The sequence below is a fragment of the Vanacampus margaritifer genome, chromosome 18 (assembly GCF_051991255.1).
Source record: "Vanacampus margaritifer isolate UIUO_Vmar chromosome 18, RoL_Vmar_1.0, whole genome shotgun sequence".
Lineage (NCBI taxonomy): Eukaryota > Metazoa > Chordata > Actinopteri > Syngnathiformes > Syngnathidae > Vanacampus > Vanacampus margaritifer.
In genome coordinates, this window is record NC_135449.1 from 9,304,255 (window position 1) to 9,320,967 (window position 16,713).

General features: G+C 39.0%; 1 protein-coding gene across 4 annotated transcripts in view; it reads left to right on the plus strand.

The window, feature by feature from the left end:
* Positions 1 to 15,893, plus strand: part of sdk2b (sidekick cell adhesion molecule 2b) — a 223,279-nt gene extending 207,386 nt beyond the window's left edge. Inside the window, exons 39-46 of one of the 4 annotated variants that reach the window (XM_077550843.1) lie at positions 372 to 584; positions 1,453 to 1,578; positions 2,602 to 2,766; positions 3,546 to 3,686; positions 5,343 to 5,502; positions 7,727 to 7,856; positions 11,903 to 11,959; positions 13,830 to 15,893. In XM_077550843.1, coding sequence (XP_077406969.1) covers positions 372 to 584; positions 1,453 to 1,578; positions 2,602 to 2,766; positions 3,546 to 3,686; positions 5,343 to 5,502; positions 7,727 to 7,856; positions 11,903 to 11,959; positions 13,830 to 14,285 — 1,448 coding nt within the window. In that variant the 3' untranslated portion in view covers positions 14,286 to 15,893. The remainder of the gene's footprint in view (positions 1 to 371; positions 585 to 1,452; positions 1,579 to 2,601; positions 2,767 to 3,545; positions 3,687 to 5,342; positions 5,503 to 7,726; positions 7,857 to 11,902; positions 11,960 to 13,829) is intronic. The other 3 variants (XM_077550844.1, XM_077550845.1, XM_077550846.1) reach the window with 3 other exon arrangements.
* Positions 15,894 to 16,713: the final 820 nt, after the last annotated feature.

Below are 16,713 nucleotides of genomic sequence, written 5' to 3' on the forward strand. Positions count from 1 at the left end.
CCCATTTTTGACCCAAGTAAAGGATCTGACCAATATTTATGAGTTGTTTTATGCTGAAAGACCCATTTCTTGACACATAGTTGGGTCAAATTGACCCAAGTAGAGGATCGGTCCATTTTTGACCCATAGTTGAGTTATTTTTGACCCAACTATAGGATGGAAAGAAGGAAGGAAGGAAGGAAAGTTCCTGTTGTTGAAAATCCAAAACCCATTAGGATACTGTACATTGTGCTCATCTAACAAAAAGCATTCTGTGTTGCCATTTTTTTTTGTTGCAAAAATCTAACCTCTGTATCTCACCTCTCCTGACTAACTGTGTTGCATTGTGTGACCCGTGTAAGAAGTGCTGTAAATGTGGTATGTTTGCGCAGAGTCTTCCGCGGCCTGTGCCGACTGTCTCCACTCCCCCTCCTCCCCCCCAGGGGTCAGTCGGACCGTCATGATGGACGTGAAGGGCGGCGGCCCACTCTGGATCAAGCTCAAGGACCTGGCCGACGGCGCCACTTACAACTTCCGCATCCGCGCCAGGACCTTTGTGTACGGGCCCGAGGTCGAGGCCAACATCACCACTGGCCCCGGGGAAGGTAGCCAAGAATTTGGATTTGGTTTTGTTTTTTATCTGACTTAAAATGCTTAAATTAAGGGATGTCAAAATTAGTGCGTTAATTTCAGCAGTAATAAATTTAATAATAATGCACATATTTGTGGAGACTGGGGTCAAGTTGTATTTTACATTTTTAAAAATATGCAGAATTTCAAGTTACTTCATATGAACTCATTCACTGCCATTGACGGCTATAGACGTCAAAAATAAATTATAACTATTTCTATTAGTTTAAAAAAAAAATCCACTTTTTTTAACAAGAGTATTAAAACCTAGCAAAAAAATATTGTAAATCTAGAGCAGATATAAAATGTGTTATTAATCGTTAGTTAACTAGTGAAGTCATGTGATTAATTACAATTAAAAAAATAAAAAAAAACGCCTGACGGGCCTAATTTAAAAAATATATATTAAAAATAAGGGGCGTTTAATCATAATTAATTGCATGATAATTTTATATCTGTTATTAATGTACAATAAAAAAGAGGTTTTCATAAAAAATTAAATGAAATGAAAAATTGTTAAAGTAATAGAAATAGTTCACATGAATTTTTGACGTCTATAGTCGTCAATGGCAGAGAATAAGTTAAAGATTAGATAGCTCTTAATATGTCTTACAAATGCAATTATGCCATCTAGTGGCAGAAAAATGTCCTCAATGCAAATCAATATCACACTCAATTTTTACATTATTATTATTTTTATTGTACATTTTATTGTACATTTAGAACAGATATAAAATTTGCAATTAATCGTGAGTTAACTATTGAAGTCATGCGTTTGATTACGATTAAAAAATGTAATCGCCTGACACCCCTAGCTTAAATGTTTTCGTGATTGCTTCCCAGGAGCCCCGGGACCCCCAGGAGATCCTTTTATCACTCGTTATGGCTCAGCGCTGACCATCCACTGGACCAGCGGTGACCCGGGACGCGCTCCGATTACGCGCTACGTCATTGAGGCCAGACCTTCTGGTGAGTGTGGCGAGATTTCAGTGGACGCTTTCGGGGGGTGGGGGGGTGCAGTGTAAAGTGTCACCATCTGCCGCCCGCTCGCCATGCGGGGCCCCTTTAATAGCTTATTGATCAGTCCGGACAATCGGCGTTAGCTCTTGATTGACGGAGCGTGGCAGGGTGACGGATGGCTTGATGCCATATGCCAACTAAATGGTGGAGTCTTCACAAAACCTCGTTAGTGTTTTTATGAGAGACTTCTTCTAAAATCATTAAGGCTACTTTTTTGTTTATTTGCAAGAAAGGGTCGAAATTGCATAGAGAAGCACAGAATGAAGTATTTTTATGTAACAATATAAGTCGTCATCAACAATTAGAAGTTTGTGTTCACGTATATATCTGTTGCTGGTCAGAAGACAGTGACTACTGCATTCTATCCACTCTATGCAATGTCTCCTCTCCTCACAGCACAACTTTTTTTTCCCCCAGTGTTTATTGCATTGTGACAAATGAGCTACGATGTGTTTGTTTGGCCCATCAAGAGTTAGCGTGGCGTTTACAACCAGCAGCGGGGGCATGTAATTAATGCTGTCTAGCAGCTTTTCCAAAGGTGAAATATGGCCGCACACCTTTTATTTTTATTTTTTATTTTTATTTTTTTAAATACCCGCCGGAGCTGTGAAACTGATGGATGCCTCTAAAAGAGGACACATTATGGAAAAGTGACTTTTTAATGTTTGTAAACAAATGCAGCAGTTGTGTCGCTGGCGTCTCTGCCCACCCATCAAGTGTAAAATTTAAAAAAACAAGTCAATCTTAAATTATCTGCCTATTTCTGCCTCACTTGTACCAAAACATGGAGCTAGATTTACATAATAACTCTTAACCTTAAAAAGAAGGGATTCTGCCATTCTTCCCACTTTCAGGGCCTCCATTAGGTCTGCACACCCGCAATCCACACCCGGACTAGAAACTTGAACCCTTATTTAAAACCCTGACCCTGGTTGAACCCTTGATTTGAAACCCTAACAATTGACGTTGCAGATGAAGGCCTGTGGGACATTCTGATCAAGGACATCCCCAAAGAAGTGACGTCGCACACGTTCAGCATGGACATCCTGAAACAGGGCGTCAGCTACGACTTCCGGGTGATCGGCGTCAACGACTACGGCTACGGCTCGCCTAGCCTTCCCACTCCCTCCATATCTGGTGAGTGCCTAATTACTCGCTTCTTACATATGTATACATGTGTCTTGGAGTTATTTTGTGACAAATGCAAATTTTGAATCTGATCGAATGGCCATGAGGTGGTGTCCCTCAAGGGTCAATCCTGGGACCCCTTTTTTTTCCAGTTCGTAACCAAAATTGGCGCTCTGAAGCATTTTGTCCCAAAGGTGACATATTGCTTTGCATGTGACAGCAGAACCTAAACATACATTTTACTAATTCACTCCCAGCCATTTTTACTGAAGCAACCCCCTTTGACCGATTTTATAAGGCCCACAAAATATTGTGTTCTATTGCTATAAAAACATACCAAAAGAAAGATTAGAGTCTCCTTTTTTCATCGGGAAAAAGCAAATTTCTTTCTGTTCCAGTGTTGCAGCAATTAGCATTAGTTCCATCATTATTCACAAATCTGTTTAAAACATTGGGGAAAGAGCTTTTTGCAACATGGCCCTGGTTGATCTCTTATACGCTGCTGCCACCTGCTGGCCGTTTTTGTAATTACTACCAATTCTTCACCCATTCGCTGCAGTTCAGAGGCTGCATCAAAGCCTTCTGTATGCTCTAGCATAAAAAAACATATAAATACGTCTTTGGGACACTTAAAACCTAGTGACTGATGTGAATGAAAGCAAAATAAATGTTTTTTTTAAATTACTTTTTACTAGGGGTGTCAGGCGATTAAAGAAAACAGTGCCGTTAAAGGACCTTTCACTTAACTCGAAATTAACTGATTTTGACACCCTTACTTTTTACACCAGCCCAAAAAGTGGCCCCCTTCTACGAGGAGTGGTGGTTCCTGGTGGTGGTTGCCCTCGTGGGGCTCATCTTCATCCTCCTGCTGGTTTTCATCCTCATCATCCGAGGACAGAGCAAGAAGTACGCAAAGAAGTCGGAATCAGGTGAGACGTGCCCTCACAGTAGCCATGTTGCTTTTACGACTTTTCTCTTTTTAACTTCCCCACAGGGAAAAAATCCAATATTTTTGTCCCCGTAAATCATGTTGTTTTTATTTAACGAGCAGTTAACTCCTCCATAAATGCTTCCCGAAACAGATGTTGGTGAAAAGACGCAGCCGGGCAAGGTCGGAACTTGTCTGTTGACAATCGCGTGTGTTTTGCCTCGCTCAGCACTTCTAGGGAGGCTTGGGTATACGTAGAGGAGGTGTTGCCCCAGCAGGGTCGCTTACTGCCCATCTATTTGACTGACAGTAGAAAAAAACAAGAGTCCTCCGTCTCCTGCCTTTGTGTCAGGCTTTGGTGTGTGTGTTTTTCTTCTTCACATACTTGTGTGTAACCGCCAGCTGACCTTAAGTCACTCCAGAGCAACCGCGGAGCCAAGAATGTTTTTAACCTCTAACACAGGGGTGGGCCAATTTTTGTGCTCCGGGGCCACATTTTATTTTTGAAACTAGATTGACCAGGCAAAAAAAAAAAAAAAAAAAAAAGGAAAACCACTTAAGATAGTTTGAAAAGAATAAAAGTAATTAGAAATTCAAATAATATTGCATTCATTTTATTTATAATAAATGAAATTATTTAATTAACAAATTATTTGATCAAACAAAAACAAAAACTACAATAATAATAATAATACATCTTCAATGCATTATTACTATATATTTTTTTTTATTATATTCAAAATATTTACTTTGCTATTTTTAAATGTATCTAGATAACAAATTTAATGCAGCCTAAATTTTGTTTACGATTTAACAATTAACCAATGATTAAATTAGGTAAAGGAATGTGTAAAAAAAAAAAGTATGATTATACATATATTTTTTTATTATATTAAAATTATTTACTTTGCTATTTTTAAATGTATCTAGATAACAAATTTAATACAGCCTAAATTTTGTTTACGATTTAACAATTAACCAATGATTAAATTAGGTAAAAGAATGTGTAAAAAAAAAAAAGTCAATAAATACATTTTAAATATGGCAATTTTAACAACAAATTAATAAAGAACTGAGTACAGTACATCATTAAAAAAAAATCATTTATTTCAGTAATGCAGTTCAAAAAGTGAAACTCTTATTGGGTTTAGTTTCACAAAACACAGACAAAGCTTTTGTCATTTTTTACATTTTTTTTATTTAGCCTTTTGATAATTTGAGTTTATATTTTACAGATAACGAAACCTAAAATTCACTAAAGCAATAAATTTGAGAAGTGCAAAAAAAGTCATATAATCAATGTTTTTTTTAAATATTAAAATTAGGTAGTAAGTGTTTCTCACAAAAGGCATTTTCCAATCTGAACTTTTCTACCATATTCTGATTTACTGAAATGATATATGCACATATATAATTTAATACTCTAAAACAGGCTGCGACATGTGACCAGGAAATTTATTGTGGCCTATTATCCAAGGTTATTCTTGTATGATCCAAGTTCATAAACAATAAATGCTTTGAACACAAGGCGACTCAATATTTTTTTGTGTGTGACTGCATTCTGCGTGTCTCCCTTATACAATTTCTCCTCTTGCCTTGCACTCGCGAAGCCAACAACACTAACGGTGTTGCCCCACTCGGACCTGTGGTCACACAGTGTCTCTGTACGTGTGCGCAGGTAACAACGCCAACTGCAACGCGCTGACGCACGGCGACATGGTGAGCCTGGACGAGGGTCGCTTCCCCGCTCTGGAGCTCAACAACCGCCGGCTGTCCGTCAAGAACTCCTTCTGCCGCAAGAACGGCGTCTACACCAGGTCAGCCTATGCAACGGCACTTCCGAATCCTCGGCGATTATGGATTAATGCCGCGTCTTGATCTCGGCTCGGAATACCAAAGACCCTCACGCCCGCCCCGCCGCCTTATCCGCAGGATCACAATTCAAACAAGCCTCTTAATCCTACCGTAGTCCGGCTAATTCCGAGCTTTGTCGGAAAGGCGGCGGTGTTTACGGCTGATTTTCTGCCGATTAGTCAGGGGTTCAAATGCAGAGTTAAGTTCACTTTTATTTGAACTTGGCATCTCATTGCTTTGTCAGTGTTTACCTACAGCATGGTTCATAGTTTGCTAGTTCAGTGAATAGGTCCAAAGCTGGACATTCTACTTGAGGATGGATGGATGAATGGATGGATGATATCTATATACAGTATCCTGGAAGGATGGATGGGTGGATGCATGGATGGATGGTATCTATCTGGATGGATCGATGGTATCTATCTTTCTGGATGGATGGTATTTATCTATCTGGATGGATGCATGGATGGATGGATGGTATCTATCTGGATGGATGGATGGATGGATCGATTGTATCTATCTTTCTGGATGGATGGTATTTATCTATCTGGATGGATGGTATCGATCTATCTGGATGCATGGATCGATGGTATCTATCTGGATGGATGGATGGTATTTATCTATCTGGATGGATTGATGAAAGGAAGGATGGATGGATGGATGGTATCTATCTATCTGGATGGACAGATGGTTGGATGCATGGATGGATGGATGGTATGGATCTATCTTAATGGATGCATGGATGGATGGATCGATGGTATCTATCTGGATGGATGGATGGTATTTATCTATCTGGATGGATTGATGAAAGGATGGATGGATGCATGGATGGTATCTATCTGGATGGATGGATGGTATTTATCTGGATGGACGGATGGTTGGATGCATGGATGGATGGATGGTATCGATCTATCTTAATGGATGCATGGATGGATCGATGGTATCTATCTGGATGGATGGATGGTTGGATGCATGGATGGATGGATGGTATCGATCTATCTTAATGGATGCATGGATGGATGGATGGATGGTATCTATCTATCTGGATGGTTGGATGCATGGATGGATGGATGGTATCGATCTATCTTAATGGATGGATGGATCGATGGTATCTATCTTTCTGGATGGATGATATCTATATACCTGGATGGATGGATGGATGGATGGATGGCCAGGTTTATGGTTTACTAGGTAGAATAAGGAATGGATGGATGTCTAAGTCATTTCTTCACTCTGTTTAGTCTTCACTCTACTTGCAAATTTCACCCTTGTGGGATTAATGAGGTTATTTTATAATACTTGTATTGTATTTCAACTGAATTACAGCAATGGACATTTTTGTCCACTTGAAAATGCCCCCTTTCTCTTGGAAAAGTTGTGTGTGTGTGCTTAAAAAAAAAAAAAGAAATGTATAAACATGCCACAGCTCCACATGGAGCCGGGAAAAGTCAACACGTGTCAGAGGAGACGAAGAAGGTGGGGGGGTTAGGTTTGTTCAGTAGGACCACCGGAAGGTATGAAAGGGGGCTTTTCTTCATGACACTACGATTAGAAAAACAAAATCAAAGTGCTTCTTATGGTTGACAGTTTGTAACCATATTAAAGGCTATTAAATTATCTTTTAAATATGAGTTTGTTCATTATGATTGTTGTCACCCAAATTCATTGTGAAATTGTATATGATTTGATTTTTGTATTTAATAGCATTTTTGTTCATTTTATTTGTGATTATTAAATTTAATATTGAGTCATTTAAAATATATTTGCTTTACGATAATTTTTTTTAATATAATTTTTAATTGATTGAAATATTTTGTCATTGTTATTTTTTTTATTATTCAATGGATTTTCTTTATTTTACACTTATTTTAGTTAATTTATTTGATTGAATTTTTAAATAAATAAATGCATTTTAATTTGGTCTTTATTTTGTTTTTGCTTAATTTATATTTATAATCAAATTGAATTTTTAATAACTATTTTTTATTATTATTATTTAAATGATATTTGTTGTTGTTTATTTAGTTATTTTAGTGAAGTTAATTTAGTTTATTTACTGAGATCTGATTGGTTGAAATGCAAATCCTGCTTATGATGCTAACCACAGATTACATTGATAAGATATGAATCTCATTGTTTTGCTTCTTTTTCCTGTTTTTGTTTGTTTGCTTGTTTGTTTTCATGCAGGTCTCCTCCCAGGCCAAGTCCGGGCAGTCTCAACTACTCAGATGAAGACGTGAGCACAAAGTACAATGACTTGATCCCTGTGGAGAGCAGCAGCCTGACCGAGAAACCCTCCGAAATCTCTGACTCGCAGGTACTCTAGCAACACACCATCCGTCTTTTGAAAACATATTTATTTACGTTCGGGGGGGGGGGGGGGGCGTCTTTCATCATGTCCGTGTGCGCACACTCCACTCTTCATCGTCAGCTCTGCTGTATTTTGTGTGTTTTTTCCCTCCCTGTCATTCAGCACAAGTTCATACATTTGACCAACAGAAACCACAGACACTCTGTTGGAAACCATAGCACCGTCCAACAGGTCCACTCAGTTTCCTACTGCAAAAATCTTTTTGAATGAACAAACGCAAGCAAGAGTCCACATGAGCACGGGTAGTTTTAAACGCATTTGGATCACTGAAGCAAACCCCTTCTCTCCCGGCCGGTTTACTGGATTTTGACTGATTTTTACAAGGCCCACAGAATATTGTGTTCTATTGCTATACAAACATGGAACCTACCAAAAGAAAGATTACTCTTTTCTTTCATCAGGAAAAAAAAGTATATTTGTATCTGTTTCCGTTTTGCAACAATTAGCATTAGAATATAGCTAAGTTTCATCATTATTCACAAATCTGTTTAAAACAGGGAAAAGAGCTTTTTGCAACATGGCCCTTGTTGATCTCTTATACTCTGGTGCCACCTGCTGGCCGTTTTTGTAAAACCTACCATTGTTTCAAGCATTCTCTTCAGTTCAGAGGCTGCATCAAAGCCTTCTTTCTGTATGCTCTAGCATAAAAACATATAAATATGTCTTTGGGACTAGTAATATTTATAATAATGAGTTAAGCCTATTTAGTCATTTTATTTTTCAGGTCTATGAGTTGCCAGTTTTCCAGCGTATTTATTTAAAACTACCCGCCTACATGTGGACAATGTCGCATGGTGTTGACTTTTCTTCCTCAACCATGGCTGGAATTTTTCGGCCTTTTCCGTCAGCTGAGCCAAAGTGGCCGTCAACTCCAGATTGGACCTCTCTCACTCTCATATTCTCATTTCCCACCACCATGTGTCTTTCGTGTTGTTTGGGAACATTTTAAATCCCGGGTGTCTTTCATGCATATGTGTTCTTGTTTATGTCAGCTCTTCTCTCTCTCTCTCTTTCTCACTTTGTTTCTGTGGTGAAATATCTTGCGATCTGGCCAAGGTGGAAGCACTACCTTGATTTTTTTTCGTTTACTTGGGCCTTTCCCAAATGATCTATTGCGTGTGAGTCAACTAAACATTCCTGGTATGAACTCCGCAGCCCCCCAAAATCCTCTCTCGTCGCCTCTAAACCCCCCCACTCCTCACTTTCCCCTCCACAATGAATCGCCTCAAAAAGGAGCTTTCGTCGCTCGCTAACGTTTCACCACCTGGCTGACATCCCTGCTTTTTGCGCACTCTGTATCCAAAATCCCTGGAATGGTTTTAGGGTTTCTCCAGCTGTGTTCTCTAAGGAAGTGTCGTCTTTTGAATCCTGTTTCTCCCTACACGTTTGACACTCTCTCTTTTTTTTTGCCTTTTTTAGACATGAGCTTTTGCCTTCGCCGCGGAGCAAATAGAGATGATCTCACTTCTGAGTCACACACAGTAGATCATGCAGAGATTCACTTTAATGGGTATTATGTCATATTTGTGTCGAGATCAAGTCGTCCCCCCGTTCAAATAATCTGTCATTATAATCCAGGATGAAATGTTCTTCCTCAAAAATACACAGTTTTGGCTTCTGGGGGACCCCTGCTGTGGTCACTAAACAAGTACAAGGACGACCCCCACACTCTATAATCCATAACTGGGCAAGACAAAGGACTGACCCACTCTGGTGATTTTGGGATGAGATGGGATGGGGGAGGTGCTGATTGCCAGATCAGGCTGCCCCCGACTGCAACGTCTGTCAAAGGGCTGGGAAAGTTAGGAGGCGTGCTGGGGTTTAAGTGTGGGGTACAATAACAAAACTACATGTTAGCAGATATGCTAACCAGTGACCACTTGATTACAATTAATCAGTAAACCACAATTTAATGAGATAAATGGATGAGAAAATGTTTTATACATATTATAGGACCCAGATTGAAGAACGGATCGCACCGTATACGGCACACACTTTTCCAACCCTTGATTTAGAGTGATCTTGACAATGCTAAAGACGGAATTAGCAACTATTGATGATACCATAAACACTTTAAGGGGTCTAGGCGGATATCTCAATCTCTCTTCTTCATTAAAACATTTTTTTGTCAATTGACACTGACGACAGCAACTGATCCTTTGATGAACGTAGAATCTAGATCAGAGACTCCCATTGACCTGGACATGCTTTTAGAAGTGCAACGTTCATTTCCTGTCAAGTTTCTTGAAGGCACAACCGAAGTGCTCTGGAAGGCCGACTGTCCTTGAACGTTAACCACAATCAGATTTGATGCAAACATGACTGATAAAGACTGCAAAACATGCAGTTGTCCTACTAGTTTATTACTGGTGAGATAGAAGAGAGAATGTACGGGGCAGGAGGTGGATTGCAGTGTGCAGTTGCCTCCCAAAATGTTTATAATTTCCTATACTTTGGTAGTGTTAGATATTATTAACATTTAAATTCTTTATTTCATATATTAACCATTGTTATACATTATTAACATTTGAATTATTTATATTAATCTTGTCGAAATGTTTTGTAGATGTGAGCTAGTGTTGAACTCAGTATAATTTGACCTTAAGCTGGAACATATTGTTTGGTCTAAAAAATTCTTTCTCAGTGTTCTGTGCGAAAACACACATTTGGTCCTTGAGAACAGAATCTGTCTCGAACACACACACCCCTGGCCCTGACTCTGTTTGCGCCATCGCTCACGGAAAAGTACCCAGAGAGTATGTTTTGTCTACAAATGAAAGAGAGGCGGTCTGTTTAACTATAAGAAGCCATTTTACACGCGGAAGAGACACATTCGGACTCTGAAATTCCACCTGTTACGTGATGTTTGGAGTCTGTCACGATGTCCAGAGATCTCTGTTTTTTTTATTAAATCATTTTTGCAAAGGTGTTTTTTCTTACATTAAATCTGTCTTCAAATTTTGGAACACGCAAAGAGGACAAAAAAATTTATTCCTCTTCAGTAGTCACCAACTCACGAGTTTTCTGAGTTAGGAGCCGTGGCTCGGTTGATTGTTTTTGCTTTGTATTACGAGCCAAAATTAGATGTGGAATTGTTTGATTAAAACATAAAACAGCATAGTAATAGCTTGGCTAATGTTAGCTACTTTTGTGCTAATTAGCCAGCTTCTTAGGGTATTTTTAACACCTTAAACCTAAACCATACACAGCCTTTTTTATCATAGAATACAGCTTGGCTAATCGTTAGCATGTTAGCTTCTAACACTACTAGCTAATGTTAGCCAACGTCCAACAGACACCGGCAGAAAAATATGAATTTGATTAAAACATAAACTACCTTTTCATCATAGCAAATAGCTTGGCTGGCATCAGCTACTTTTGTGCTAACTAGCCAGCTTCCTATGGTATTTTTAGCACCTCAAACCTAAACAATACACACAGCCTTATTTATCTTAGAAAACAGGTTGGCTAAATGTTAGCATGTTAGCTTCTAACAGCAATAGCTAATGTTAGCCAGGCTAACTCAATACGTAGCGCTAGTAGCTAATGTTGGCTAAACATTGGGTAAGGAACTACGTCCGACAGACACGACAGAAAAATATGAAAGTAGGGATGTTCGATTAAAATTTAAAACATAAACTATCTTTTTATCATAGCAAATAGCTAGGTTAGCATCTACTTTTATGCTAATTAGCCAGCTTCTTATGGTATTTTTAGCACCTCAAACCTAAACCATACACACAACCTTATTTATCTTAGAAAACAGGTTGGTTAACATTAGCATTTTAAATTCTTGTGCTAAAGCGCTATTAGCTAAAGAAAAAGAAAGAAAAAAGAAATGAGACTATGCCTTGGGTAAAGAGCTATGTTTGATACAACTCCAGTAGAGCTAGAGCTAGTTGATGTCTGTGTCCTGTTAATATGATGATGTGCTGTTAAAAAAAAAAAGAAAAGAAAAAAAAGAGAAAAAACACTGTTCTGTTCACCCATAGGAGGCGCTGGTGTTTTCATACGGAACAGGTGGTCTACATACACTTCCACTGCATTTGGTGAGGTTCCTGTCGGCTGCCTGCTTTTGTTTGTTTTCAACTGTTTTGTAGCCAGACCGGTTCCTCTTGCTAGTTCCCCATCCAATTCCAGACTTCTTCTTTTGTGTGCCCGCCTGGTTTGGGTACAACGAACCCGGCCTGCGATCCAGTCGCTTAGCGTGTCCGAAGTCATCCTGTGTTTGCTTTTTGGATCCGTTTGCACGCTTCAGCCATCATAATCAATCATGCTTTGACCATCTCTGATCGTTCTTGGTGTCCATCGTGATGTGTTTGAAGGGTGCTTTCACGTCTTGTACGCTTTCTGCGGACAATGTCCTTGGTTCGATTTAGGTTTGCGCTGTAAAAAAATCCAAGCATGCCAAGAATGTGTCGAACAAACAAGAACAAACCACGTGACGTCACTCTCTGTTTCATTAGTCGCAATGTTAACAGGAAGATGATTTGCTGAAGGTGTTATATTTTTTCAGCTGTGACAATGCTTCTCAAATATTTTTGCCCCCGCTTCAAACTCCACCACCAGCATTATAAATAATATAATTTGTTTATAAATTTGTTGTAAGTACACCACTGCAGAGTAGCTAATACTCCTTGTACACTCTCTGACAATGAGTGTGCCACTGCCACCTACTGTACTGGATGTGCAATTACACTATTCTAGTACGGGGGGGGGGGGGGGTTATATTCTCTGAGCTCACATGTGTCTCCTTATTTAAGAAGAGCTAAGATATGAAGAAGAAAAAAAATTCATATGATAATACAGTATATAACACAACACGACACAAAACAAGTCATACCTTCTTTTGTGCAAGAATGAAGTCGTGCTTTTTTTTAGATTTTGCAAGAATGTTTTAAAGTTATGAAAAAGTATTAATTCTTTGAGAATAAATTCTGAATTTCATCTGAATACATTTGTACAGCGGCGTATTAGGGCCACGTATAAAATATATTTTTTAGAGGGCGGGGGCAATATTCCGAGGGAAAAAAAATAGCAAAATTGCCACTTTATAAGTTGCAAATTTATTAATAAGGTAAGGTGCATTTGTAACTTTTTTAAGATATATTTTTTTAATTGTGCATGAACAATGGCATAGTTTTGAGGAAGAAGTATGAGGTAAACGTACATCAAAATGTGTTATTTTAACAAAAGCTGACATCCTGCAGAATCTTTTGGTTAGATTAATATTATAAGAATATTTGCAATGCAAAGGAAGAAGTTGTAATTTTACAAGAATAGAGCCCCTGATTTATGAGGAAAAATATTTTTTTAGAAAAACTTTTTGGGGTTGAAAACAGTAAATATCTGGCGAGAAATGTCTTAATTAAATCATAATTTTGCAACAGTAAAAAAATACATTATACCAGTAAAGAAAAACTTGCGAGAATTATTTTGTTAGTTTATTTTTAATATTAAAAGAATAGTCATCAATGAGAAAGTTAAGAAGAAAAAAGTTACGAGAAGAGTCTAAATATTTTTTGATAAAGTTTTAATTTTATGTGAGTAAATCATTTGAGTTATCTTAAATAAGTTCAATAATTCAACTGAAGACCTCTAACAAACTTCTCACATGCTAAACCACAGCCAAGCATTTCATATGCTCCAGTATACGGCCATATAAGTAACACATTGCTGTTAGCTGACCAGGCTACCGCTAAAGTTGTTTTACGAGACCTGGTCCAAACCGGTACCCGTCCCCAGTGTGAAAGCACCCAAAGTGTGCATGTTTGTGTTATTTGGTTATGCTTCAAATGAGGGCTCCAGTAATTCATCTTTAGCTATAGCGTCGCTAATCACTCCGACGTGGCACCGTTGCCTTTCCGTGGTGTATAAATCAATAAATAAAAAATATATATATATATATATTTCTCGCAGGGCAGCGACAGCGAGTACGAAGTGGACGCCAACCGCCAGAAGACGCACTCCTTCGTCAACCACTACATCAGCGACCCCACCTACTACAACTCGTGGCGCCGTCAACAGAAGGGCATCTCGCGGGCGCAGGCCTACAGCTACGCCGAGTCGGAGCCGGGCGAGCCGGACCACTGCGCCCCCCCGCCCCAGCTGCCCCCTCTGCCGCCTCTGCCGCCCCAACTCAGCTCGCCCAGCCCCCAGCCCCAACCGCAGCCCCAGCAGCAGCAGCAGGCGCAGCAGGCGCAGGGACAGCCGCCCGGCCAGGGCAGCCTGTTCAGGCCCAAGGGCAGCCGGACTCCCACCCCGTCCCAGCAGAGCGCCAACCCCCCCGGCCAGCACGCCGCCCTCTACAGGCCCCCCAGCAGCCTGGCACCCGCCTCCCGGGCCCCCATCGCGGGCTTCTCCTCATTTGTGTGAGAATTGCGCAAAAAGAACTAAAGAAATTTCTGGAAGTTTCCGCCCCGCTTTTTTTGTTTGTTTTTTCCATTTCAACACTTTTAGCAACGCCTTCAACTTGAGATTTCCTAAGTGCAAGACACGTGATGACGCGACACACTTTTTGTTTGCATGACTTCTTATCATTTTTTTTTTTCATTTTGTTTTCACACACTCAAATGGTACAGGCCCCAAAGCTCGCGGGACCCCATTACTTTGTTTATGTGAGAATTACGGAAACGGACAAAGGAAATTTCCAAATGTGACCACCCAGATATTCGTGTGATTTGTACTTTTTTTTTTTTCACATTTCCGACATGTTTACGGACACCTTCAACTTGAGACTTTCTGCAACACTTTTTAACACACGGTGATGATACGTCCGCTATGCTTCTTGTTAGCATTTTGTTAGCATGACTTAGCACATTTTCATTTGCCACACTTTTAAGATCGCCTTCAACTTGAAACCTGCAACATTTTGTTCACTTTTTTTCTCTTCCACACTTTTGATACATAGCGATGACACAAGCGCTAAACGTATTAGCATTTTGTTAGCATCACTTATCATTTTTTATGTACGGCACTTTTAGAAACATCTTCAACGTTGTGCAACACTTTTTGACACATGTTGGCGATAAATCTATTAGACTGTTTTGTTTGCATAACATCATTTTTTTTTTAATTTCCAACACTCCTTCAACTTTTTGCAACATTTTTGGACACATTTTTTGTTTGCATATCATTTCTTGTTTTTTTGTTTGCACATGCTCAAATGGTACTACCTTTGTAAGTCGTAAAAAGTCACAAGAATCCTTGAATACACATATACATAGAGACATACTTATGTATATATATAATATGATGCTATATATTATATATATGTACCTAGAGGACTAGTCAGTGCTCACTTGCATTGATGGCGACTGAAATAGTTTGGGGGGGGGGGGGGGTGTTGTTGATTGTATAAAAGTTGCAAATGTTTTTGTGTGTGTGTGAAGAAACAATCAAGTAGCACATCAAAGATCAGCTGGACTCGTGCTTATGAGCGCTATATGAGTTCGTACCTTGAGTCCACTTTCCAACGGATGCCTTTCACGCGCACGGATGACATCTGGCAGAGAACTGCGGACACTTACTGGATGTTTATTGTGGATGTTCCTACTTGGAATAGCTTTGGCAGTTACTCGGAAACAGGATTTTCTCTTTTTTGGCCCTTCTCGCTTCCCTTCCCAATTGATGATGTCATCAGACCGCCTCGCCATCAATTAAGCCGCTGTCCTGTCTCCATTGCTTTGTTTGTGTGTGCGCGTGCGTGTATGTGTGTTATAGCACACGTCCCAAGCTTTACAAATCATTCACAGTGTGTGGGTGTGTGTGTGTTTGTAAGCGCAACAAACTGTCAACCTTGCCCCGACACTCATAATGTTACAGTGAAAACTGTTTGAACAAAGTCATCAAATTGTTATTATTTTTTTTTCTGATTTTTTCCTGTGGGGTGATTTTGTTTCGTATACGATAAAAGCTTACCATGCAGAAAAATGAATATATGATCACAGTACATTTCGGAAATAAATTATTTTTCAATGTTTAGTTGGTCTGGTTGAAATATAAATTCTCAACATTCTTGTACTATTGAGGCCTGTGATTGTAGTTGTAGTGAATGTTTTTTTATGGATTGTTTTTCTGGCCAATGGGACTTTGCAAGCTATCTCTTGTCTGATGGGAGGGGATGAATGAGTGATGGAGATTCCCAACATGCGCACTTCATCAGTTTATATACTGTACATTAAAAAAAGAAGTTGAATTTGCCTACGCGTCAGATGGCATCCAAAGTTAATTGGATGACAGTCAAGTCAAGCCGAGGCTAACCTTGTAAACGTGGTGGCAGCGGGAGAAGATTAGAGAATTGGAATGAATGCATCCAGATGACTAATCCTTTTTTTAACACATGGGGTAATTTCCATCTGACGTAATATAGCCCTGAATGTTAATGTCATTGTGTAAAAAGAAGAGGGGAAAGAAAAAAAAGATAATTAAGTGATTATACATTCTGTTGTTGTTGTTTTTTTAAATATTTTATATAGGGCCATGTTTTACTTTTAACTGTAAAAATAATACATTTGTTAACAACTTTAGTTAGCGAGCATTTTTTGTATTTACAGATTAATATTTGTACAACTTCAAGTCAAGGTTATAATTGCCTTTTACAATGACAAAAAGTAAACATTTGTGTGACAAATGTGAAGATGAGTCTGAAGCCACAGGAACATATTACCGACCAAAGATTTATTTTTTTAATTACAGTATATCAAAATCTATTTAACAATAGTCAGGAACACTTAATGTGTTTTAATCTTAAGAAGTGATAAGGAGTGAAACTTTATTTATCAAACGTTGGCATTAGCTTCTG